We start from the raw sequence: 26,839 nt of genomic DNA, 5'->3' as shown, positions 1-26,839 counted from the left end.
CTAGCAAGCTTCCCAGCTGTCTGGACTCTGTGGGCAATCTCACTTTCAGTTTCAGTTTTGTTAGTTTCTTCCTCCATTTTTTTCCCTCTCCTTACCAAGTGGAAGTGAATGTTCAGAGAGAAGAGAAAGAAAACATTGAATTATCTTCTGTTAGTTGTTAGGAGTATTCTTCCAGGGCAAGTGTTTCCTCTGTCTATGATGAAGTTAAACTTTCTTCTGTGTGTGTATTCACCACTTTGTTCTCTCTTAAGATGATCTATGTTGCTAGGTTTTTGTCAGGACTTGAAATTTGGGGCAAATGAAGAATTTGACTGTGAACTCCTGCCTCTTCTAAAGAGCAACTGAAAATGTGTCTTGCTCTTTCTGGGGCTGGGATTTTGCCCTTTCTTGTCTCCAGAGAAGGCCAGCAGATTCAGGAAGCTTCCTACCTGCAAGTGGATGGAGTTCTGTGTTCGAGTCCTCTGTCCAAGTTCTCAGCCTGACTAAAGTTGACCGTGTATTTCCTGCATGCGTAAGGAATCAAACGTTGTCAAAAATTAGATCCGCCAAGAGGGCATGATGGTGATCTTCCTCACTACAAGTGTTACAGTGAAGGCCAAGAGAGATTTCCTTTTCCCCCCCCCCCCCTCCCCCCCCCCCCCCCCGTTTTCATTTAGATACACGTGTATGAGTTGTTCCACCACAAAAGGGGACAAGGTGTTTTTTCTGAGCTCAAGCAGAATTGTGCCTTGCCACTTGCCTCGGTGGTGACATTGTCTTTTTCTTCTTTGTGAAGAAGGCATTTCTTTGTGGGCTGGCATTTGGAGCAGCTCCATTCCTGTACCACACAGCGAGAAAGGCAAGGCTTGGACAGTTTTTCCATTTGTGCCGGGAGCAGATAAATTCTCTCCTAGTTGGACGGGCTGAGCAGCCAATGATGTTTGTCCCTTTGTTGTGCACTACTGATGCTGCAACAGATTCTTGTATTTCTTTTCCCACAAAACAGGCAAAAGAGATTTTTTTTTTCTTTCACTGAATTTCGGGAAGAGACTCTAACTGGATGTTCACGAAGAGGGATATACTGAGATATTTCTTCCTCCTGCAAGAAAGCAGGGAGGAATACTGTTTTTTTTCCTTTTGTAATTGCTTTTTTCCATCAAAAGATACATCTGATAGGTGCGATCCTTTCGGTTAAATCTGTTCCCTTTTAGGGGAGGAAGAAGGGACAGGATGTCTCTTTGAAAAAGACAAGAGTAAAATTTTTTTACATAATAGTTCTCGTTTACTGGTTCATTTTAATGAGGAAAATATAATGCCGGAAGGAGAAACTAAGTCAAAAAATGTTTAGCTTTCCACTTCAGCAAGGTATGTGAAGAAACTGTGAAGAAACTACAACTGAAAACAGGTGGTTGTGTGTTATCGAGGAGTAACTAGGACTTAAAAGCGGAATGTCTTTCACAACAGCAGTATACACTGTCCAGAGGAGGAATACGGTGTGCCAACCGAAAGGAAGAGTTGGCTTACAGGTCAGCAAAGAAGTCGTAAATCGCAACAAGAGACTTCTTGTCATTAGTGTGAAAGCTGTGACACATAAGAGTGTGGTTAGCTGCAACACACATGAGGGTCCTTTCTTGGCAGAAAACACATGAGGAGAATGAAGAGTAGAGCAACTTTACCTTTGCTGCGTGAGAGAGGTGAATAGATTCCAAGGTACCAGTTAGGGACTGCAGAACATCTTAAACCAGAAATATTTAAAATAAGTCAGGAAAGGCTCCTGACACAAAATGCCATGTCCATATCCCTTGGAGTCAGTGCAACGATGACCTTGAACCCTGGGGAAAGAATCATACGCCTATGTCTTGCCAGTAGCTCTCTGGGAAGGAAGAATACCTGTTCCTTTACTTTCTGGTGCTTCACTGTTCTCACCTCCCCAAGTCCTCCTTCCTCGTTTCTTTCTCTCGTTGCTTGTAGGTGCCACAAACTCCAGGTGTCTTCTTCTTTGTATGCTGTAAGCCTGATTGTCCTTCACCGTAGCTCCTGAAGAGCACAGGCACACATGTAATGAAGACTGAAGTCTTCTCAGAGACATAAGAACTGCACTCAAATCTAGTTTGAGTTAATACTTTCAAGCCTCTGAAGCACACAGCCTGTATATGCTAGAGAAGGGAAAGGAGGTCTGCCTCGCACGTCTCTTAACCCATTCTGCCAGCTCTCGTAGTGTGTTCTTCTGGAGTCCATGGGACCATCGGGTATTCTCAGTAACGACGGACTATAAATGACATCTGAGAACACGAAGTACAGTTTTCACGCAAAGAAACCTACTCGTTTTGAACAGCACAAGTGAAGATTAACACCAAAGTGGAAAACCACCTGAGCCACCCAGTTTCATTCTAAACTCAGAGTCCTCGCCTCCTAAAAGCACAGAGGTAATTGCCAGGTAGTGGAGATGAGAGCTGACACTGTTACTGGTAATTCTAATTTGATGGAAACTTGATGGAAACTAAATCACAAGGGCAGGTATCTATAAATCAACACCCACCAAGCGGGCCAAATAGCATTTCACAATACCTCCAGCTCAGAAAGCCAGGAAACTCTGCTGACTAGAGCACCAAGAACTCTTTGCAAGGAAGCCTTCTCATTGCTCTCAAAAATTGAAAAGCAAACGTGAAACAGATGGACTTGCATTTGGCTCTGGACTTCCCACAAAGGCTGGATTTAGGTTATGCTAGACGGGCGCCCGAGCTAGGGAAACAGAAAGACTGTCCCTGAGCAGTGCCTGCCATGTGATGCGTCGTTCTGTCCTGGGGATGACAGAGGCGCCCTACAATGTCCCTTTTGCTCTGACTGTCAGAAGTCTTTGCAAGATAGCCTTGCCTCCAAAGCCTTGTGTCTGGATGGCTTTTATGCTTCCGGGAGCCACCCTCCTCCCACTACTGTGCAAAACCTGGGTCTTCCTACCTTCTGCCTGAGGCATCTCAGAGGAAGCCACAGATCCTTTATGGCATGAAGATGCTGACGGGCCTCCAGCATTTCCAAACAAGCTCGCTGTAAAAGTACATGGAAACAAGCACAACATCTGACAGGGGTCAGAATATCCTTCTTGTTGTCTGTGAAACGTTTGTCAAAAGCAAACCTGTGCAAATGCAGTAAAAATCAGTAAAGAGCACAGCAGTCCGAACGCCACGGCTGTGTGTACAGCAGTATCTCATTTTCATAGCAAGAGAGGTCTCATCCACTGAAAATCTGACCCCTCTGGGCTGTTCTTTAAGAAGGCCTCAGCAGTCAGTGTAGCATAGAGAAGACGGCATCTACCATCCTTTCTTAGGGTGCGGGAAAAGCCGTTTCTTCGAGACAGACAAACTTATGAGCTGAAGTTTTCAATGCCATAAGACAGGCAGCATCTCCTCTCTTGTTCACCTTTCCTTCCCCACTTGCTCTCCTCCACCACCCCCCAACACACCCTTTCCAGAATCTTTGAACTGCTCAGGCTGAATTTATCAGCATCTAGTAAAGCTGGTGTGAGTGGTGATCATTCTTCTCATTACAATGATACTAGCTAAATCCTCCTTACAGGTACAGACTAAATGTTATTTTAGCATTAAACACTCATTCATGTGATTTTTGGAGTTAGCTCATATTCCAGGGAGGAAAAGGTGCCCCAAACAACTTGGGGCCAGACCTTCAAATAGTGGCGGTAGTGCAGGGTCCGGCTGATGGGTGATGCAGCATCCCTGAAGAGAGAAATACATCATGTCCCAGCACATGTAGTAAGCTGGACTGAGCTAGAAAGAGGGGCGTAGGCAGAGCCACGTTGCAGCTCTCCGAATATGGCCTGGGCTCTTGCAGAGTCTTGATTCTTTCCTCCGTGAAAGTCTCTGAAGAGTCTGAGGATCTTGGAAGCAGATGCATGATCAAACCACACTTGGCTACAGCCAGGTGTCATGTAAGACACAGGTAAGACATAGTGAAGCTGCAATCCATCTAATGTTTCTACAAAGCCAGCTGGATGAATGGCCATTACCAAATGTGCAGTTTGTTCTGAAATTCAGCATCATTTCTTGCCTTCAGCTTTATAAAAAGAGGGGGAAATATGTATTTCAATAAGAACTGTATCGCGTGTAGTTTTAACAGATTTTATTGCAATATGGACCTATGTGCATGAAAAGGGAGCTCACAGTGGCAAAATTAGCTATATAAGTATGTACGCTTGTACTTACCAACTGTTTAAAGTACTTCCCAAACTGTGTTCCAGAACTTATGAATTAACACACCAGACTCTTCCAGCAAGACTGATGGTTTGTCACCGGGAGAGCAAGAAGGCGATTTTGCCAAAATTTTTGGTGGCAATGAGAATGCTCAGTTGAAAGTGCAGTCCCATGTAGAGACCGCTGCCGTAATTGATATGGTGGCCTGGGTTAAAGAGAAATGTTGGTCTGGACCTTTCTGAAATTCAGACTAGGGACTTGCATGCCTGCACAAATGTTTCTAGAACTGAACCACCCCCAAATAGTTATGAAATAAATTGATAGTAGGGACCATTTGGCAAGTCAAGCTCAGCCTCTTATTTCACGTATGACAAAATGTGCTATGGGTGGATAAATACTTCAGTATTATCATGCTGAAGCCAGAGTGTTCAGAGATGTCAGTCGTCTTCACCTCGAGAGAAAAGGCAGCTTCCTCTTCTCTCTCCTTTGCAATCACTTGAGCGTCTGGTAAAGTCTGCTGGCTGAGCAAGCTGAATGATTTTTTGAAAGTGCTTAGGAACATGTCACGGCTACAGAAATAGGCAGTGTTCTTATTTTGGGAGCCTGCTGTTCTCTCAGTGCAGCTGTGAATTCTTTGGTGATGTTTTATCATCTGCTATGAGCACTGGGCTTCTGGTTTTTATTGAAGACACTTAAATTTGTAAGAGAGCAAGACAATTGTGTTCTTGCAGCACCTGAAGCAGGTTTTGGTTGGATACTGCTGACCATTTGTGGCTTTACTTTATTTCTACTTCTGCCTCTTCTGTATAAATTGTTTTTGTCTCAAAGGCATTTGGCCCTTAAAAATGATATCTGAAACCTTTTAGGCCTTGATGGGGGCAGCTGGAGCCAAAACCAAGCTGCAGTCATGGGCCACGTTGAAGAGCTGACATCTGAGGTGCTTGGCCGCCATTTGTCAAACAGTTCTCCACTGTGCTCTCTCAGCACCTGCCCACGCTATTGAGGTCGAAGCAGGAGCAGACCTGTGCCCTTCCAGGTCACAAAGGAGTTCTCCTGACATCCTCCTGAGCCTGAAATTCACTGGAAGAGTACACGCCGTTCTTTTTAACTCCTCTCTCTCTGGAAATGTCACTTATTGGCTGCCTCTTTGCATGGGAAATCTGCAGGGATGCCTTTTTGACAAGGACCAGCAGACCCACTGTTTGAGGCATAAACGAAGACTAAAGCTAGAGAAACTTTAGTTTACTCTTCTACTGTAACTCATTCAAATGGGTAAAGGTCCTTACCCGTTAGTCTTTCTCTTCATCTGAAATATTTCCACTATGTAAAAGAGGTACTGTATAAACAAGCCTCATGCAATATAACCCACATGACATATAGATAATCCTTTTGACTTAAATACAGTTATTGGATTGGGAATGGCACAATCAACAGCATTTCTTAAACAGCCATGTCTAGATTTAAGCTTAGTTGCTACCCAAGGCAACAGATCTAACAAAGAATACATAGAGATGAGATCCACAATACGCTTTGGAAAAATGAATATGCCTTGCTAATATTGAGCATCCTTTCCTTTAGGTGGTTAATTGAAGAAGCATTCTTCTCTTCTTTGAGCAGTTCAGTGAGTGCAAAAAACCTGACACGGGGAAAGGCATATAGAGAAGTGAGCTTCTCAGTGTGACACGCAGGTCTGCCAGGGGCCTCTGCACCAGTGTCATTACTGGGATAACCAGCTGGTCTTTTCCTCTGTGAAGGTGCCAGGCTGCCTGGAGCTGCAACAATCACAAATGCTGCTGGAGTCCCAGTGGACAGACAGGGAGAGGCAGACTGCAGGGAGCAAGAAAGGCACTGGTGCCAGAAGGCACTGGAAGGCTTCTACCTCTTACCCATAGCAAAGGTTCTCCTGAGATTTTGCTGGGAAAGAAATCCAAGCGGAGTTTTGCAGTCTGAAACTTCCCAGACTCTCTGGAGAGGAAAATGCGTGGGACTTGGTGCTGGCTAGGAGCAGCTCAGTACGCCATGGGGGAAACCTGTTCCCTTACTATTTGATGCACAGATGGCCCTAAAAGGAAAACAGAAAGCTCGATTAGTGGTCAGCGGAAGGCTGTTACGGAAAAAAGTGAGCTGATTACTTCATTGAGAGTATTGCCATTGGGCAGGTTTGAGCCTTACCTGTTCGTGTTTGTTCTTGGCAGTTCATCTCAATCTTCAACTCACTCTTAAGGCTGCAGAGAGTATTTATTCACGGGGGAAGGATGATTATCCTAAATGGAAATCACCTGTGTCCTGTAACGAAAAGATGAGAATCACTGTCCTGCTCACTCTTGTTTACCTGTCTTCTTGCAGTGTGTACAAGGCATTAAGGAAGCTGAGTTAATAAGATTAATCTGTGAAAGATCCAGAGCTACTGCAGGCTCCTGAGAGAGAGGATTGTTTAATGCATTCTCAAGAAGATGGACCATTGTTTAAAATGGATAACTAAATTTAATCCTTGTTGTGTCTTTTGGCTTGCATTTAGAGTGTTGGTGGGTTTTTTGGGTAGGTGGGTGGGTGGGGTTTTTTAATCTTTTTCGGCCAACAGAAACATGGATTGGGAAGCTTCTGTGCCTGTGGGGCATTCACACCGTCTTCAGTTGGCCAGACTCAATGATACGGGGCTTTTGTTCAGGATGTTGCACATGAAACAACTTTCTCTCAGAATAACAATGTCACCAACATTGAAAAATATTGTGATATCCTGGAGATATTTTCAATATTGGTGACATTTGAAGAAAAAAAACCTGCTGTGGTAAACAAGCCTGTTTCTCTGTGCTTTCATGCTTCTAAGGTGGAATTGTCTCACATAGACCTTGCACAGATGGATAAGGCTTCACAGCGTGTAAGACGACAGAGATGTAGACTCCATAGGTCACGTTTGCAGTGGATCGGAAATCAGAGAGGGGTCAGGTTTCAGGAGGGTGCTGTTCCCACCCAGAGGCAGTCAAATTAAGGACATTGTGTTCAAAAGAGCTCAACATGCTAGGGCTTGTGATTCTGGAAGAAATTCTTGGGGTTTTGACAAAAATTAGGAAACTAAATATTCTGAGGCAGAAGGGGGTAAGAGCACATACCTGTAGAACAATCCAGAAAAGGAGGCTTTTCCATAGGATTGTTTTTTAGTTGCAAAGTATTAAGCTTTTGGCAGAAATTATGTCTTTAAAATCTCCAAGGTGAAAAACTAAAAAGGAAAAGCCACAGGCTCAAACCAATGGAAACTTTTGATTTGGGGCTGAAAAAAATGCCAAGAATATTTTTTCACCCCTAATTGAAATTGGAGAGACTTTCCCTTGAAAATTGATGTTGAGTTAAATTCTAACTTTCCATCAGAGGAGCAAGTTCTGATAGACAGCTTTTAATTGAGTTGACTGCTGCTCATTGTCACTGAGGTTCCTCTGTCCCTAGTCACTGACTTTCAGGCAGGAGCTCTGGTGTTGTGTGGTCTCGCTGACCAGCACTTTTGGGACAGGCAGGTATTTTGGTGGGCATGCTGTGGCTTCATTCAATGTTTCACAGGCATGTTAAACAATGTGGTCTTTCCCCATTCCTCTGAAAAACTCGAGTTGTACAGTAAGTTTTGACTTCTCTTACAGAAAAGCTTCTCTAAAGAACTGTGACGTGTGCCCTCTCATTAGAGGTAACTGAAACGGATTTCTGAAACGTGTAGAAATTTGAAAGCATACTCTTCTTATTAAATCGATACGTTTCTCAAGAGAAAGTAGTTGCCAACAAAATAATTGAGACGACGTGATGAGCAAATGTCATTTTCCCTGTGGCCGCATATCCTTAAAAAAGCCAACAGCAAGGTAGAAGAGGGTCTGTTTAAATGTGGTATTTTGAATAAATGGAAGAGCAAAACTTGAAGCAGCAACTCTATTGCTGCTGTATTTCAAAGTAGATAAAAAGAGAAGTGACAGGTGGCTCATTAGCAGTTTAAAAATTTATTAGGTATTACCTCTTCTATTTTAAAAAGCAGCACTTTTGCTTGAAAGTATATGAGGCAATGGTGCAAATGTAAGGGTCGAAGAGATCCAAGATAGGATATAGAGGAGATGTAATTGAGGAGAAGTGCTTAATGTCTCTTCCTAAGGAAAAAAAATTATAAGAATAACAAGAATATACACGATTCATGTAGTAGGTATTGTAAAATAGAGAGTGAACAAAAAATTCTAACTTTCAGGAAGGTTGCACCGGGAATATCTGACTAGTGGAGATGAAGAGGAGGTTTTCTTTGTGATCTGACTACCCTTCATTGCTCTCTGCAGACTTTTTTGTTTGTCCCAGAGGAGCATCGTGCCAGTCACCATGTGAGGTGAGGTACTGGAGCAGTCGGACTGTTCGTGTGGCCCGGTACTGTGTAACATAAGGACTTGTTGGGTGTTTAGGGTTGTGCAAGTTTGGATTTCAAGCCAGTTGTCTCAGTCCTTATGTGTGTTGGCTGTTCATTCATGGCTATGTGAACATTTCGTTTACTTTCCTAGGCTTGATGGTGTTTTGAAGGTGCTGTGAGCTGGGTAGCTAGGAGTACTGGGAAGAGAGAGTGAAAAAAAGTAGCCTTGCTTCAGTTCTGATTTTCTATGTGACTCCAAGTAAACGACTTGCTCCCTTTGTGTTTTGTTCTCTTTCTGTTAAAAGAATAACACCACAATGAAAAGAGTGGTGTAGCAGCAAGGCATTACGGACTTCACAGCATCAGCATATGAAAGTTACATTTTGTACGCCATCCATTTTTTGTCTGGGTAACAAAAAGAAAGTTTTCTTGTCTTGACTTTGAGCTTTATAGTCAGTGAAGTTTAGCTGTTCTGAAGCTACTTTACAGTACGTATTCTTGAGAGAACATGAGCTTCTCATGAAAAAAAGTTTTACTTTTTTAGTTTCTTCTGGTCAAAAACTTTTTCCCTCCATATGTGCGTAATAGTAAAAGCTCACTGAAAATGAACACAGAATTCATGTACAGTTGGAGAATCTACCTTGTAGTTAGTTGAGGCTGTAATGACTGTTGCACCTCTTATCCACAATTACCATTCTGCCCTATAATTTACAGGATGACTTAACATGTAAATTATTGATCATAATACCTGTCAAACCACATGAAGCTTGATGGAAATGGTGGAAGGTAGTGGCAGCCTCATGGAGTTGAGGTGACGATTCAGAAAGACACTTTTCTGTAGCTGGGAAGAAACTGACAAAAAGTAAAGGCAGAATAGTGCAAATTCTTAGTGAGGGCTATCCACAGGACAGCAATTGCAAGTTTTAGCCTCTGTCAAAGGCCTGTGGTGCCCACAGCTTCTTGGGGCTGACTTATTGGAAAACGCATGACTTAAGAGTTGATAAGCTTGTCCCACTGAGGACAGGAGACCTTTTTGTGCTGGGGTTTGTGGTTGGATGTGCTACACTCCCTCAGCCAGACTGGCATTTGCCAGTCTTCCTCTCAGATAGACTGAATACTGCTGGTCAAACGTGACCATTAACGCAGGGCATCTTCAAGGTAATGGCCATCAAGTTTATTTCACAATGTCTTAATTCCAGTAGAAATACAACTATTTAATTTCAGCCCTGTCTTCCTGTTGTGGCTTCTAGCCACTTGTACTCAGCTTTTTAGCCTGTTCTTAAGGACAAGTTATTACCCTAAGTCTCTTTCTACCTCATCTTGTTGCAAGCTCTTGTTTCATTTACTAGGTGTAGCCAGTTTATTTCCCAGAGGGAAGTGACAGAATTTAATTCAATAAGTTCCCCTTGTTCCATGTTTCAATGTATGTGCTGAACAGCATTTTTCAACTAGTCCAGAGCTCCCAATTGACAGGAATATTCTTTATTCAGACACCTACAGTGTACCTACCAGCAAGCGTATCTCCACAAAACTCTAAGAGAGAGCTGAAATGGTGTCCGAAGGGGGAAATTTCTGCAGAATTTGCTTTTTATCTTTGCCTAACAGGGTCATGGGTCTTCATTCTAATAGCTCCCTTGAGCAAACCCTGGCCTAAGGAACATACCAACCCTCAGAGGCAATTTATAAATAACATAAAGGCCAAAAGTGTATTTTGTGCAGTAACTTAAACTGGAAAGACGTAAATTGGAATAAACACCTGCTTCTTAGGTTGGATTGCCTAACATTATTATGTTATCAAGAATGACAAGTAAAAACCAACAAAATAAGAGGCCTCAAGGAAAGATGAAATACCACAGGAGGATCCAGCTGTCCCATTTGCCCTTCCCATCTTAGAGAGGAGGACTCCTTATTGTAAAAGTTGCTTTGCTAGTGTGTCAAGTTGTCAGCAGTGTCACTGAATGCAGTGACCTGTAGCCGTATTGGTTTGTAGAAGCTGAAAGGTGTATTTGATGAGCTGCCACCGTGCATGAGGTCTGTGGCCTTTTAAGCTGCTGTGACTCTAAAACCATAACCCTGGAGGATTCAGATCTGTTCTTCACCTCCCAACCGACAATTTCCAATCCGGCTGGCATACAGACAAAACTGCAGAGGTCCACTAATGGATTTCATGATAAGCTATGAAAAAGAAGCTTTTGGCTACAAGCTCACCACCCATCCCCAAGTCCCTGACATTTCATAATTTCCTACGTTTCTTCAGAGCACAGCTGCTTTTAAGCAGAGCGTTCGTCAGCTAAAGAAGTGCAAGAGCTCTTCTGCTTGCTTTCGTTGAGATGCTCTGTGGTGACAAACTTGCCCTTCGGCCAGTGAAGACAGCTGCATGCCAGGAGTGTCTCGAGGAAAAGAGGCAGTAAGTTGTGGCCGTGCGTTAGAAGGCAAAGTCACCTAAGTGCTCCAGGAAGGGGAATGTCCTCGTGCATTCGTAGTTCACATGAATAAGCACGCTTCCACTCTCCCTAACTGAAGTGCAGGCACCTTAGAGTCTGACTTTGTCTCACTTGTCACAGGCGATGAAAACTCATTAAATTTGGGTTGAAATCCTGACCTTATCACAGACTTTTCTTCTGTTATGACCTTGGGCATGTCCCATGTTTTCTCTGTTTCTGTCATGGTCATAAGCTTTTCAGGACACATTTGTACGAGGATATTGCATAGCTTCTTCATAACTTGGCCCTGATTTTAGCATGGGCATTAAGCTACACGGTCACAGAAATGAGAACCGTTTTCTGCCAAAGAATAATTTTCTGCTTTCTTTCCTGACACAGTAATTGTTTGCCTTCCTTTCCTGACAGACACACAGTATGAAGAACATTTTGCAAAAAAACCCCACCTGTTGAATCACAGGAGTAGTTTAAGCCAGTCCCAATAATTTGACCTGCTTTGCAAGACAGCAACTGAACAAAAAAAAAAAAAAAAAAAAAAGAAGATTGCAGATAAACGTGAGTTTTGCTTAGAACCAACTCTGCAGAATACTAAATGCCTTACTTTTAACACTAAGAAAACCAGTTCATGGCCAGGAGAGGGCATGTGACTTCAAGACTTGGGCTCATGGCTGTGGTCTCACCATCTTGAATTTAAAAAAACAGAACCATTCTAGGTTACTGAAAATTCATACCATTAGTGGTTACTTCCGTGCTGTACCAGATGTTGAAACCTTTCAGTCAAAGTTCCCCCTGAAGTCAGCAGAGGCTGAGAACATGGCAATGAAAGAAAGAGTTACTGATTCATCCTTTCCTGAATTACCCACTTCCTGCTTCCTAACATCAAGATAAGCAGGAGCTTTACTCAACCAACATTCAAGTAAAAGGACCACCTACAAAGGGACTTGTCTGCCCCCAGTTACAGGGAGCTGCATGCTTGTCTGAGCTGGTGCAGTTATTCCTTTTTATTTTCACTGTTGTTTGTTAAAACCTTTAAAGTGAACAGAATAAAAAAAGAAGAGAATAGAATAGTTGCAGTTGGAAGGAACCTAAACCAGTCATCTAGTCTGCCTGCCTGACCACTCCAGGGCTGACCAAAACTTAAAGCCTCTTATTAAGGGCATTGTCCAAATGCCTCTTTTTAAGGCACTGACAGGCGTGGAGCATCGTCCGCCTTTCTAGGAAGCCTGTTTCAGTGTTTGACCACCCTCTCGGGAAAGCAATGGTTCCTAACGTCCAGTCTAAACCTCCCCTGCAGCAGCTTTGAAGCATTCCCACGTATCCTGTTGCTGGATCCCAGGAGAAGAGATCAGCACCTCCTTCTGCACTTCTCCTCCTCAGGAAGCTGTAGGGAGCAATGAGGTCACCCCTCAGCCGCCTTCTCTGCAAGTAGACAAGCCCAAGGTGCTCAGCTGCTCCTCACAGGACATGCCTTCCAGCCCTTCCACCAGCTTTGTTGCCCTCCTCTGGCTGCATTCAAGGACCTTCACAGCCTTCTTAAACTGTGGGGTCCAGAACCGCCCATAGTATTCAAGGTGAGGCCGCAGCAACGCTGAATACAGCAGGATAAGCACGTCTTTTGACGGGCTGGTTAGGCTGTGTTTGATGCACCCCAGGATGGGGTTTGCCCTCTTGGCTGCCAGGGCACACTGCTGACGCGTATTGAGCCTGCTGCCGACCAGCACCCCTGGATCCTTTTCTGCAGGGCTGCTCTCCAGCCGCTCCTCTCCAAATTTATATTTGTGCCTGGTGGCACTCCATCCCAGGTGCAGAATCTGGCATTTGGACTTGTTAAATTTCATCCCATTAATCATTGCCCAATGATCAGTGAGCACAAAAAGCGGTGAGCATCCAGAGTTTTTATTGTAATCTCAAAGATGAAAGTGGGGGAAATTCACACCTTTGTAGAGTGCTGTTGTCATTCTAAATCATTACGACAATGAATAACAAGCACAAGACCTCAACTGTGTGAATGCTGCTTTCCACTGTGTTGACTGTGAGCAGAGGAAGAATACACTCGCTGAAAAGTGTGTGCTTTTGGGATCGTAGCTGAAAGCAAAGAGAGGTACTGAGTAGGGGAAATGCTATCCTGTAGCTGAAGGATGAAAAGTTTGGGTAAATGGCAGAGTTGGGTCAAATCAGAGGAAACACTGGAGTTGCCAAAATGGCATGTTTCATGATTTCACACCGACTTCCTTGAATGTTTTATTTCTTACTTGAAAATGCTGAAATTCTCAGTTTTGGTATTTTTAAGGAAAAAATCCCTACTCTGTTTTTAAATGCCAATAAGTATATTGATATTCCGAGAAGTTTGAAAGTTGGTTTGGGTCCTGTTGAGGCTAAACACAAAATATTTCTGATCCCCTCCAAAGTTTTAACATTCTCCTTCCCCACCATGTGTGAACTGGAATTGTCCCACAGAATATTACTAGCAGGAAACCCAAAGAAATCCGTTTCCACTTCCCTTAGTTACATATTCTCAATTTGAGTTGGTATGAAAACTTATGGCTCAATTGTCATTGAGCTCAGCAAAGCCTCCAACTTTATGCCATTCTAAGAAGAAATTGTGGCCCTGAACACAGCTAGGAGAAAAGAGTCACTGTCCTGCATGACTAGAAGAGAGTCAGGTCAGCAGCAGTGTTACCAAAATGGATTTGCTTGCATTTTTCTTCTCTCCCAGTTCATGTGCGGGTACTGGAAAGAAGGCAGCAGAAGTACACGCTAGCTGAAACCCCTTTTTATTGCTGGTAATAGAGGTGCCTCTCGGCTGGGAGCACAAAAAGGACCCAGTGTTACAACTCTTGATTCCTTATGTGCAATCTGCAGACTAGTGCTATATTAATTTTTACAGTTTACATCACCATGATATCGCCTGTTACCATTCACTTCTGAGTATTTGTACACGCGAACCCCCCGTGTAAGTGCACTTAATGCATACTTATTAGCCGAGTTTGCACGATTTTGTTGGAACTTTGCTGCTTTCAGCCGGTTTGGTCTGGTTTCTTCTAACAGCAAACCCGCTTGTACAGGCGAGGTCGCGGCCGGTCAAGTTCTGTTGGGTAGGTCTTCAAATCCACCTTTATTGTAGCTTTTTCTTATGTAACAGCAGCTCAGACAGTGACAGCAAAAAGTAGCTTAAGCCAAGGGCAGACCCAGGAAATGAAGAGAGGGTTGTAGGACAAAAAGTTAAGGTCAGGTTTCTTGCCAAGTTTTGTTCTCCAAATGGGTTTAGGACAAGCTGGGTGGCTTTGGTAGGTGGTATCTGAAACAAACCAGAGCAGTTACGATTTCAGCATTTCCTAACAGATTCCTGCTTTTCTCTTGAGGTTGTTACAGATACACACATGTGCCTGTGAATGACAATAGAAATTAAATGTGAGTCGCATGTAAGCGTTGGAAACTGGAATAACAATGAATACACTAGCCTATTAAAGAGATCAACACTTTGCTTTCAGCATGACAGCGAAGTCCCTAAAACTAGGAAGGAAGTTTGCCAAGTGCAGCTGAGTAGGTGGAACTGGCAACAGACGCAGTTGAACCTAAAGCAAGACATGCAGTTTTGCAAATAAGGAAACCCAATCATGGGAGGTGGTGATGGCAGGATACATTAAGTTCTACCTCACGTGGTATCTTCAACTGGAGATGATATGTCTTCCTGAGAAGAAAGCACTTGCGCAGTCACCGATGGCCAGGGAGTGAGGTGGAGTCACTTGGGAGAAAATGCATTACTATAATGGCCTGCTCCTGGCATAGATTCTGCTGCAGCAACACTTCCTCCAAAAATCTGCGTAGTATGAAAACGTATGGTCTGGGGACTTATGGTGTATCTTTGAATAATGGGGAAGTGTACTCATTAGCAGATAAAGATGGAGTGTAACCTGCTGGTTAGTCAAGACCAGCAAAATCTGTGAAGTGCTTATTACGTAATTACACAGTACTGCTAATTTTCAGGGATGCTGGACAAACTGTATACTAAAGAGATTCCCCTTACGTACCACAGCACTGCTTCAGCCTTTGCCCATCACTTTCCTCATCAACTATTTCACTTCTTCCAATGCGTGGGTGTGCTGTGGAAAATCTACCGCAAAGCACAACTGGAGATACCAGCTACATCTTCACATTCCTTAGCGGTTTTAATATCACAGCGGGGCGTCAGTGCAACACTGCCCTGCGCCTGTGTTATGGTAAGTGCCTGGAAGCCCAAAGTGTAAGGTCCATGGCGCTACATGAAATAATTGTGCAAAGGAGCCTCTGCTCTAAAATGGCCACCATCTACTATGCGGATGAGACACACCATGGAAGAACTGGAAAGAACACCAAAATAGAGAAGATGCGAGTCAAAAATGTGAAGTAGCTTTCGTAAAAGCTATTTTCCAAGCTTTCATGCTGGGGGAAGTCCTGCAGAGAGCATGCAATGGGGGGGTGGGGTGGGTGGGGGTGGTGGTGAGGGGCACTGGGGACCTGATGGCGCCCATCTGCCAAAAGAGGGGTCCTTTCCAAGTAGCGAAGAAAAAGTGCCGGTGCCAAGGCTGAATCTGGAAGAGTGGGAAGAAAGCCTGTGCTCAATGGCAGCAGCATGTCCATCTTTCTCGGCTTGTGCAGGGCCTCTTTCCCCAGAGCTGAGTACCATGGGGCCTGGCCCTGGGTCGTGCAGGGCCCCTTGTCCTGGCCTTGCCCTTGGAGATGCCAGGCCCCGTGGCAGTCAGGGCAGGGAAAAGAGGCCCTGCCTGAATAGAGGACCAACCCCCAATCACTTTTGGACCACAAAGCACACCAGTAGGACCTGCAGGAAAAATACATGCCTGGACTTCAGGAGAGCAAACTTTGGCCTCTTCAAAGATCTGCTTGGCAGAGTCCCATGGTGAAGGGCCTGGAGGGAAGAGGGACGCAAACATCTCTGGGCCACTTGTTCCAGCATTTGGGAAAAAACCCAACCAAAACCAAAACCAAAACCAAAACCAAAACCAAAACCAAAACCAAAACCAAAACCAAAACCAAACCAAAAACCTACACCCCCAAAACCCCAAACCTCCCAAAGTCTATCTATCAGTTGAATCATAGTTGCATATGGTTTCTTGGATAAAACAGAGAAAAAATGAATTAATACTTGCAGGTAGAAAAATTAAAATTTGCAGGAGGAAATAAGTATTTTCCTTTGTTCACAGTGAAATAGTGCAGCTTATTGGTACATGACATCTTTTAGATGAATAACTGCATCCTTTTTTAAAAAGTTGGCTGTGTATTTTAATCAGCAAGCGCGTTCTCAGTTATGCTGACCAATGCAGATAAAGTTTTAAAAGGGATAAAACTTGACCTCTTCACCAGAGAGCAGCATTTGGTCGTTCTGCACAGTATCACTGAATATGGCACACGGCTGTAAGCACAGGAACCAGAACTGCCATGTTATTCCCTTCATAGGCTTCCTTTTCCCATGTGTCATGACTATTTTTGTCAGGCATTGAAATGTAAGTGGCTTCTCAGGGCCTTGAGGCAGCCAGTGCGCTGGAGGGAAAGGCTTGATATACTTTTCAAGTCAGGAACTTTCACGTGCAGTTCAACTAGTCATTGAGCTGCCTTGCAGAGTCAATCAGAGCCCACAGAAATACGACAGAGTAACGCCCTGGCAGTGAAGGCAGTGACAGGGAGCAGCTTCCTTTGTCCCTGTGATCCTGACACTAATCCACAGGGGTGGATCTGGTGCCACAGGCTGAGTTCTGAGCTTTGGGTATTCTGAACAGGCTCTGCTAAAAGTCTGATTTAAAAGAGAAGTATATGATACACTCTCAGGTAGGCACTTTGTTCTGTTCAAATTATGCTGTTTGTTTCAACGCATTGCAAAGAAAGCCTGAGAAAGGTTATCAAATTGAAGGCAAGAATCAAAAGGCAAAAAATTGACGAGAGGATTGCAAACCAATAACCGGAGCCATTTGCTCGGGAGTGACCTTCTGGAACTGCTGTAAGAAAGCCTTGATCTGTGCGCCCCACAGGTCATATTACCAGCCACACGGCTAAGCTGACTACCCTTATCAAAACCAGTACAAAGAGTCAGCAGATAGAGTACAAAGAGTCCAGAGAAAATCATGCTGAGGAACAAAACTCGACCAAAGACTTGCACCCAGCAATATGCCAAGGGGAAACAAAATAACAGAATTTGAGGCATGGAGCATGGTAGGTAAGGCAGCAGTGTCATTTCAGACCGTTAGTCTACAAGGATGGAGGTCAGGCACTGAAAACGTTTTCTCTTTCCAAAGGTGAAAATGCCTGACAAGTTGAATAACTGATAAAGACCTAAGAGAGAGAAAAGCCAGGCAATAAAAAGCGGTAACATATGCTCCAGTTCCAGTGGGTGTTATTGGCCTTGACACAGGATTCGCTTGGTGAATTTCTGAGGTCTTTTTACTTGGGAAGCCAGACATGCTGATCATAATGTCTCCTTCTGGCCCTAAAACCTGTGAATCTACTATGTCGAGGGAACAATGCTGGTTTATGTCCAGCTCCTAATGTGCATTTGAAGGTGACAGTCCTCTAATTGTGCTGCTCCTCGTTAGCCACAAGAATCATTGTGGCATATCCACCCTACAGTAGGTAAGAAACACAAACTCAGCTGCTCAGGTCACTGCAGAGGGAGGTTAGTCAAATAATACCTTTAAAAAGGGCTGGGTCAGAAAATCGCACATGCTATTCTAAAATGCAGAAGCGGAAACATTAAAAAGAGGATGGAGCCTGAGAGAAGGGCCAAGAATTGTTTAAGCAGAAGATACACTTGGCAAAGAAAACAGGATGTTATTGTTCTCCTCAACTTTGGTGTCAGAAGTGTCAGAAGAGCACGTGACATGAAGATGGGGCAAACCTTGCAAGAGTCCTCCAGCACATCACAGTACGGTGTGTGGAGGAGGTGGGGCACCACACTTCAGGGGGTTTCTCCTCCACTCCAATGCTACACTTGAGCATTAACAGATCAAGAACATGGCAGTCCTGAAGACAGGTGAATTTTCACATGCTTCCTTTCTCATTTTAAGAGAGGGAATTTTAAGGAATTTGGGGCCAGATCCTTTCGTGATAGGAAACGTTTCCAAAGGGAGGCTCAATCCTGATCTACAGAGCTTTTTTTCTTTTGCATTCCCCTATAGTGTTACTGTAAGCTGCTGTCCTTGTAGCAGACCTCTCCTTACCACAGGGCTGACTTCGACAGGTGTTTCATTTTTCTCAGTTATTGCAATGTTCCAGTCCTTGGCCATGGGTAGATCGAGACCTGCAAACGACGGGCATCAAAGAGCAGCTGGAACGACAAAGTTGAAGCATGCAACTCAAACACAGAGCAGAGGAAGAAAAAGCATGAGAGTGACTACTTTACAGCGCAAAGCACCCCATAGTGCTCTGTCCTTATATATTATCCCCTCCAATACCTTCACCCTTGGTACCGCTTTACCTCACCTGTTTTCACTAGTACTGCACCTGTGTGCTGCCACCTTACACAGCAAAACAAATCCATTCCAGACCAGGTGTGAGCACACAACCTCATTTCCTTTAGGCTAGTCACACAACAAAACTGAGAGCTTATGTCAGCCTTCTGCTTTCTTGCCAGCTGCAGGAGACAAGCATCAGAAGAACGCACCACAGCTTTGCAACAAGCAGCAGTGGCATTTTTGAGAGGTTACTACAGGCTCCAAGGCCAGACTTGCGATATTTTCACACTTTTCTTTTGCTCTCAGTAGTTCCATTATCAGACGGTTTCACCATGGGTGTGTTACTAGGACTAGTAAAGGATTAAAGCACCACGCAGGAGAATAAAGCAGGGAAGAGGCTGAAGGGACGTAATTGGCAAGCACTGGGACGAAGTTACCGGTGTTTCACCTAAGTAAAGAGTTGGTTGATTTCAAAGGGCGTTCTGCCTGATCAACAGCCGTGGGCCCACGTCCAGTGCATTCTACCCCAGGTGATTTATTTCAGGGAGGAAAAATAAAAGCACTCTGAGTTTTGATTATAAATAGCAAGATGTCTGTCAGTCGTGCCAAACCCCAGGACTACGTATTAACAGAGATCAATGCCTTCTCCTCTGCAGCAGTGTAATACAGCTTTCTGCATTTGGCAACAGTCCCCATGTGCACGCATAATTCCTGCACTCAGTTCGAGCTACGCATGACAACAAATTCAGCATGGCAAGGAAGAGCCCCTGTCTGACACATGTAGCACAGCAAGGAAGAGCCCCCTATATCCTCTGACAGTGACGTTCCCCAAACCGCAGGCTGCTGTTTTGAACAAAGCACAGTGTGGACATGTGGTATTTGAATAAACCTTCTTTTCTCCAGATGCTACAGTGTGATAATGTGACACAAATTCAGGAGCCCCTGCAGTAAAATACCATGCAACTGCAGTGCAGGTTTTAACCTGGTTTTGCTGATTCCAAAGCACTACAAACAGAAATAGCATTCAGAGACGTATTGCTACAGAAGGTACTTGATTCCTATGCCGTATCTTTAACATTACTCAAGTCCAGGCAGTGTACGTAAAAGGAACCTGCTGTAAAGGAGATTTACGGTTGCCTGAATTTGACTAGTTTTAAATGACAAACTGCAGTATAGTTACATGCAAATAACTCTCAGAAACAAGTACTCTCAAGATGTAAAGTAAAAACTTCAAGCCTCTGGATGGCACAAAGTAAGCCTGTAACAACCTTTTTTTTCTTAAACTCATTGCGACACCTGAGGTTCTCAAAACCACCTTGTGTCTCCTTTGCTCCTAGCAGGAAAAGACCACCTTCACTTGGGGACAGCTCAAGTGAACCAGAGCTGTTCTTTGTAAGTGCTCTGACACCATCACAGGCAATATTAAAACATGATTTCAATCCTTCAACACGCGTTGCTTCTCGTGCAAGCTGTCGGAAGCGCTTAGTCTTGTAACCGTGCACATCTTTGAAGGACTCGGAGCAAGCACCTTCCCAAAGTGATTTTACATGTAAAGATTAAATCAATCAACTGAATCAGGATAATTTCACTTCTCTATTGCCAAGGTGATAAATGGGGATTTCAGTGCTGTGAAGTATAATATTTGGGCTTAGGGTCAGCAAAAGGTGCCCTCAATTTGTGAAGTATTTGTAAAGTATCTACCATCACCTACTGGAAACGCTTTCATTTATAGGTTGATATAAAATCCAGCTGCCTAAGGAGCTTGCCGTGACAACTCTTCTGTCACAGGTACTATTGCTGTTTGCCCCTCTCTGCAGAGCTCAGCTGTAGGGTTTCCAGTCTGTTAGCTCCTCTCTTCTCCTGGTGGGAACTTAGGGCTCAATTCTGACCCTAGTTTGATACACCCTCTCCTGAATCTGAGCTGTGTCACTACGGTGCCGAGGTTAACTAGGAAACAGCTAGTACCAATGTAATATACCAAAAAGGGACTATCTCCTGCTGCAAGGCATTCCAACATCGTCACATCCCGAACCACTGGAGATGTCTGCCATGGCCAGAGTGACGTGACGGGGCCCTGGCAAGCCACGGCCGAGGCCTTGGTGACTGACGTGAAACACCGCTGCTGAGCACCAAGACAAGAGCTGGGGGATGGAGTGGGCAGTGGTGTTGTGGTAAGCCCAGATGCGTGTTCAGGGCCACAGCGCTGCTGGGGCAAGGGCCATGGTGAGGACGGCCCATCATGACATCCCCCGTTCTGTTATCACCAAGTCCCCAAGTGATGAGTTCTGTTGTCACCGAGGGATGGACTGTGATGTCACCTAGCGATGGATTGCGAGCAGGTGCTGCTCGCTGCTGGTATCCGGGTGCCGAGTCCCACCCAGCTGGTTTGTGCCCGCACTCCGGCTGAGCAGGTCGCAAGGCTGGAGTGTTGAGCGAAGCCTTGGTGCTGGTGTCCTGGTTGCGGAGTCGTTGCTTGCAGCTCTCCGTGACCAACCCAGAGCCATCGAAGGATTATCCCCGGCCCTGCCAGCTTCAGGCGGCCGGGGCACCCAGGAGGTGCGCTTGCGGCAGCAGAGGTGAGCTGGGTGGAGAAACCTCACTCTCGGGAGCTGGGAGGGTTTCCTTCTTAGAGGGACCTGGGCATCTCTTCCGCCCCTCCCTGGACCAGCCAATGACCGTGGCCTCTCTCCCTTTTCTAGCGTGACACCAGCTGCTGCAGCGCCAAAGAGAGGGAGCAGTTTGTCATCCCCAGCTCCCCGCAGCCCACCGCAGGGAGTGGAGAGCATGGCCACAGAGCTGCACACCCGCTGTCCAGTATGCCTGGACAGCTGGGACGATGCTGCCTATGTCATGCCATGCCTCCACCAGTTCTGTTACGCATGCATCCTGCGGTGGGCCAACAGCAAGCCCGAGTGCCCCCTCTGCAAGAGGAGAGTGCAGTCCATCGTGCACTCGGTGCGGGCTGACGATGACTTTGAGGAGGTCGTCCTCAGACCATCTGGGCTGGCATCAGCGTCGGCCGGCACCCGCCAGGCTGGAGGAGGGCGCGGGCATCCAGCCCCCCACAGCCCCCCTCGCCCTGTAACACCCCAGCCGCTGGCGGTGGAGGAGGTGCCCCGGGCTCCAGTGGGCGGCCTCCAGCCCGACGCGTGGGCGTCCCTTTTTGACGACCACCCAGCCCTCCTCCAACGCTTTCTGCCCTGGCTGCAACAGCAGCTGGGGCTGATATTTGCGGAGGAGCCTTCAACGGCCGTCGTGATGGAGGACCTCATCCTGTCTGTCCTGGGCCTCTTTGGGCTGGATGAAGAGGTCCTGGTCCGGCTGCTGCAGGTCAGCCTCCGGAATCGCGCGGCGACATTTGTCCAACAGCTTATCAATGTCGCCGTGCAACGCTGCAGCGGGGAGGCCCACCGACTGCTGGGCCTCCAGGACGGCCATGCTGCCGAGGAGCGGCAGGGCAGCCCCACGGTGGCCACTCGTCCTGCTGCCTCCCAAAGTGGGTCTCCTGCCCCTGGCCCAGCCCCCTCCGGCAGCCCTGTGGGAGCTGATGAAGAGGAGCGCCCCGGCACCTCAAGCGCTGCTCTTCGTGGGGGTCCCAGCAGCCCCCGTGATGCCCCCGTTCCCACCCCCGGGGAGCAGGAAGAGCGGCACGAGGATCCGGGGGAGGCTGTGGCAGGTCCCTGCAGTGCCAGCCGGGGCAGGGACCGCTCCCTTGGGGGGCCACGGAGACCCCCGAAGAGGAGGGCCGGCACCTCCCACGACTCTTGCCAGCCCCCCAAGAGGCCACCCCGCCGGCAGAACTAGAGTGGGGCCTCAGGAGCTGCCAAAACCAGGGCGGGGCCAGGAGCTGCGGCACGTGTCAACGCAGATGTCAACCCGGAGGCTCTCAGTAGGCTAGATCCATCACGGAAAACAAACTGCCCAAAGGCAAGGGCTGCCCAGCTCCAGACCTGCATCTCTGCAGCCAGTCCCGGGGCAGATGTTTCCAGCTGCGGAGGTCTCCAGCACCAGCCCCTGCCCCACCACTCATCACCCCAGGGCTGGCCTCCTCCTCACCACACCCTCTGCCCCCACGTCCCGGGGCTCTGCTCTCCTACCAGCCTGCAGTGCCCGGTGCAGCCTTGCTATGGCAGCACCCAAATCCCTCCTCCTGTGCGGAGTCACGACTTGGTGCCGCTCTCCGCATCAACCTAGGGTCGTACCCTGCCAAGGCAGGAGCCCCAAGAAGTTCAGCCCAGGGAAACACAAAGTCCTGCACTTGGGGAATGACAGCCCCAGGCACCAGCACATGCGGTGGGCTGCCCGGCTGGAAAGCAGCTTTGCAGAAAAAGCCCTGGAGGTCCTGGTGGGCACCAAGCTGATGATGAGCCAACAACGTGCCCTTGCCACAAGGAACACTATCGCTGTCCTGGGCTGCTTTAGGAGGAGTTTTGCCAGCAGGGCGAGCAAGGCGATCCTTCCTCTCCACTTGGCACTGGTGATGCCACACCTGGAGCACTGCGTCCCGTTCTGGGCTTCCCCAGTACAAGAGAGAGCTGCACGTACTGGAGAGAGTCCAGCAATGGGCCATGAAGATGATTAAGGCACTGGAGCGCCTCTCCTCTGAGGACGAGCTGGGGCTGTTTAGCCTGGTGAAGAGAAGGCTGAGGGGGGATCTGATCAATGTACAAAAAGGCCTGAAGGGAGGCTGCGAAGAAGATGGAGGCAGGCTCTTTCTGGCGGTGCCCAGTGACAGGAGAAGGCATATTGAAGAGCAGTCTGGACATGAGGGCAGGTAAGCGGCTCTAGCTGCCTCTGCTGGAGCAGGTGGCCTTGACATCCAGAGGTCCCTTCCAACCTCAGCCTTTCTGTGATTCTGTGAAAGTAGTTCAGTCGTGTAAAGAATCTATTCTAACTACTTCATTTTGGTTATCTAAAGTAAAGAAAGAAAGGGAAGGAGCACAGTTCTGCCCTGCTTATACTTAGGAGCCATCCTCAGGACACATACCACGATGCAGGACACAGGTGCAGTTTCTGCTGCTAAGTAAATGGTCTGAAATCTAGGACTGCTAGGAAAGACCCATAACCATTATGCTATAGGATACATACACTTTCTCTGTCTCCTGCTGATCTGGTAAATTTTATGTCAGCTGAAACTGTTCAGTCTTCTGGACCTCACTTTGTGAGTGCTTCCCAGTGCTGTCCTTGCCTTTGAGGATTAGAAAAAAAAAGAAAAGTTAAAAAAAAGTTAAATCATTCAAGAGGGAACGACAACAACAACAACAAAATCGCACATCTCTACTTCCATTATTAGAAATAAACCAAACCGTTCCTCTGCCTGACCCTCACTCCTAACCCTTTGCTTCATGTTCTTCTTGCTCTCTAACAGATCAATCATGTTTTCCGACAACTTACTCCATCGTCCTCTTCTCTCCTTTACAGCATCTTTAATCTTTTCCTCCAGTCAGCATGATAGTCCAACCCTTCCATAAAGTGCCAGCATACCATAGGATCAGCCTAGAATGACGTCCTCCAAACAGAGTAAATAAAAAGAACAACTTAGGATGTGAATGGAGCAGTCTGTAAGCTTAAGTAATATATTCCAATCTAATTAATAATGTAATCTATTAATTATTCAATAACATACGTTGTAGGAAAAAAGTAAGGGCCTACAGATTTTCTAAAAACTATACCATAATTATGCCTCAGAAAACATTCACACAAATACAGAAGACATTTCTCATAAAATATTAAAAAGTACACCAAGAGGAATGCAGTTAGCCCATGTGTATTTAGCAACCTTTTTCAAAAGCTATTGGGCTTGTAAGTTGGACTTTGAGAAAGTAGAGGCTTGGTCCGTATGATTTAAATGGTTAGCCAACAGTGTATACGCCTTCCTGTGTTCATGTAATCTTATCTACTTCTTCAACCAATTAGGCAGCCAGTGACATACATTATAGTGTCCTTTTTCAGCATTTACGTTCTCTAACAAGACTGTCCTCTGAGCTCCGTATGACTGAGCTTAAAAAATGTGTTAATCAGAAAATATTACTCAACCTAATAAGGCTTTTGTACCTATTGCAGAGAATATATGACAATGTGAGAGAAATGCTATAGAAATGTTTGCTGTACACTGACCGTATTGTGTTTAGGAGTATACCGAAACCACACTAAGCTGCTTCTATTACAGTGAAACAGTCATTTCAACAGATGAGTCCTTTCCTTTGGTATAACTCTATGTCTTGCTGCTTATGGTCCTTTTAAGCGTGTAACTGGCAGAGCATAATTGACTTCTTTCTCTTTTAACAATTCTCTCTCAATGCAGTCAGCAACACACTGTGTTCCAAGGTACGATGTCCGATTCCCTGTCACTCACATGCCTGAAGATAGCTGCAAAGCGGAGGAACTACAGAACAGGAGACCTGGGACATCCAGGAGACAGAAGGGAGTCCCTGAGTGATGAGTTCTGATGTCACCGAGGGATGGACTGCCATGTCCCCGAGTGACGGATTGTGACCAGGTGCCGCTCGCTGCCTACATCTGGGTGCTGAGTCCCACCCAGCTGGCTCATGCCTGCACTCCACCTGAGCAGTTTGCAAGGGTGGAGGGTTGAACGAAGCCTTGGTGCTGGTGTCCTTCCTGGTTGCGGAGTTGTTGCTTGCAGCTCTGCATGCCTGACCCCAGAGCCATCAAAGGATTATCCCTGGCCCTGCCAGCTTCAGGCGGCCAGGGCACCCAGGAGGCGTGCTCACAGCAGCAGAGGTGAGCTGTGTGGGGAAACCTCACCCTGGGGTGGGGAGCTGGGAGAGTTCCCTCCTTGAGGGACCTGGGCATTTCTTCCAGCCCTCCCCAGGCCAGCGAATGACCGTGGCTCCTCTTCTTGTTCTAGCGTGACACCCACTGCTGCAGCACCAGTGAGAGGGAGCAGCTCGACATGCCCAGCTCCCCGCAGCTCACGGCAGCAAGGGGAGAGCATGGCCACGGAGCTGGAGAACCACTGTCCAATATGGCTGGAGAGCTGGGACAATGCTGCCTATGTGATGCCATGCCTGCACCAGTTCTGTTACGTGTGCCTCCTGCAGTGGGCCAACAGCAAGCCCGAGTGCCTCCTCTGCAGGAGGAGGACTGTCTCCATCATGCCCTCGGTGCAGGCGGATGGTGACTTTGAGGAGCATGTCCTCACACCACCTGCGACATCATGTGTCGGTGGCCGCCAGGCAGGAGGAGTTCCTGGACGTCCAGCTGCCCACAGCCCTGCAGCAACAGAACGACAGCCTGTGGAGCACCAGCTGCCCAGGGCTCCTCTGGGCGGCTTCCAGCCACACACCTGGGCGTTCCTTTTCCAGGACTACCCAGCTCTCGTGCAGCCCCTGCAACCCTGAGTGCGTCAGGAGCTGAGACTAATCTTTGGGAACCCGCGTTCTCAGGTACTCATGGTGGAGGACCTCATCATGTCTGCCCTTGTCTTTGTCGCGCTGCATGAAGAAGTTCCGGTCCGGCTGCTGCAGCTCAGCCTCCGAAACCACACGGCAATGTTTGTACAGCACCTTATTGATGTCACTGCGCAACGCTGAGCAGGGAGGCCCACTGACTGCTGGCCGTTGAGGATGGCCATGCTGCCAAGGAGTGGGAGAGCAGCCCCATGGCTGCCACTTGTCCTGCTGCCCCTCAGAGAGGGTCTCCTGCCCCTGGCCCAGCCTCCTCCATCAGCCCTGCGGGAGCCGACGAAGAGGAGCGCCCCAGCGCCTCAACCGCTGCTCTTCGTGGGGGTCCCAGCAGCCCCCGTGATGCCCCCGTTCCCACCCCCGGGGAGCAGGAAGAGCGGCACGAGGATCCGGGGGAGGCTGTGGCAGGTCCCTGCAGTGCCAGCCGGGGCAGGTACCACTCCCCTGGGGAGCCATGGAGACCCCTGAAGAGGAGGGCCGGCGCCTCCCAGGACTCTTGCCAGCCCTCCAAGAGGCCACCGCGCCGGCAAACCTAGAGCTGGGCCCCAGGAGCTGCCAAAACCAGGGCGGGGCCAGGAGCTGGGGCACGTGCCTGCCCGCAAGTCAACCAGAAGGCTCTCAGTAGTCGAGATCTACCAAAGAAAATAAATGCGTGAAAACTACCGCAAGAGTCTTGGTGTTCCTAGCAATGCCAGTAGCATTTCTATCCCCACCTGTGTTCTCTCCTCCTTTTCCTGATGCTGCGTCCTCCATTTCCTCATGAGTCCGCTGGTTCCTTCGGAGTCAGTGTGTTGGGAGAGGATGTGCAGCCATGAAGCCCTGGCGAGGAGGGGTGGGATATTAATGCTGGCGGGGCCTTCTACACATGCCAGGTACTGTTTTGGTACCTAATGGAAACGCTTTCATTTATAGGTTGATATAAAATCCAGCTGCCTAGCGAGCTTGCAGTGACAACTCTTCTGTCACAGGTACTATTGCTGTT

General features: G+C 47.0%; 2 protein-coding genes and 1 long non-coding RNA gene across 20 annotated transcripts in view; 1 reads left to right on the top strand and 2 right to left on the bottom strand.

Moving 5' to 3' along the window:
* Nucleotides 1-4,106: 4,106 nt before the first annotated feature.
* Nucleotides 4,107-11,400, bottom strand: LOC148050513 (uncharacterized). Its single transcript, XR_015700889.1, has 3 exons — nt 9,299-11,400; nt 6,357-6,470; nt 4,107-6,246 (listed from the first exon to the last, which is right to left on the bottom strand). It is a non-coding gene; the product is annotated as an uncharacterized LOC148050513 (long non-coding RNA).
* A 1,471-nt stretch (nt 11,401-12,871) lies between these two features.
* LOC148050511 (phosphorylated adapter RNA export protein-like) overlaps nt 12,872-26,839 on the bottom strand; it is a 28,087-nt gene continuing 14,119 nt past the window's right edge. The window contains exons 4-7 of one of the 18 annotated variants that reach the window (XR_015700881.1): nt 23,828-23,970; nt 23,522-23,621; nt 18,200-18,306; nt 14,273-14,289 (exon numbers count right to left, since the gene is read on the bottom strand). Coding sequence is in view for 9 of the 18 variants with exons in the window: in XM_087741154.1 (XP_087597280.1) it covers nt 14,107-14,289 (183 nt within the window). In the remaining 9 variants the exon portion in view is untranslated. The other 17 variants (XR_015700886.1, XR_015700879.1, XR_015700885.1 and 14 more) reach the window with 17 other exon arrangements.
* On the top strand, nt 20,423-22,242 carry LOC148050512 (E3 ubiquitin-protein ligase Topors-like). Its single transcript, XM_087741170.1, has one exon. It carries the CDS (start codon nt 21,218-21,220, stop codon nt 22,235-22,237), a length of 1,020 nt encoding a protein of 339 aa, XP_087597296.1. The 5' UTR covers nt 20,423-21,217; the 3' UTR covers nt 22,238-22,242.

The sequence above is a fragment of the Nipponia nippon genome, unplaced genomic scaffold, assembly GCF_047370975.1.
Source record: "Nipponia nippon isolate SJK-2023a ecotype South Korea unplaced genomic scaffold, ASM4737097v1 scaffold_8, whole genome shotgun sequence".
Classification (NCBI taxonomy): Eukaryota; Metazoa; Chordata; class Aves; order Pelecaniformes; family Threskiornithidae; genus Nipponia; species Nipponia nippon.
The sequence above is the reverse complement of the archived record's forward strand: the minus strand, read 5'-3'. Positions and strand labels throughout refer to the sequence as shown.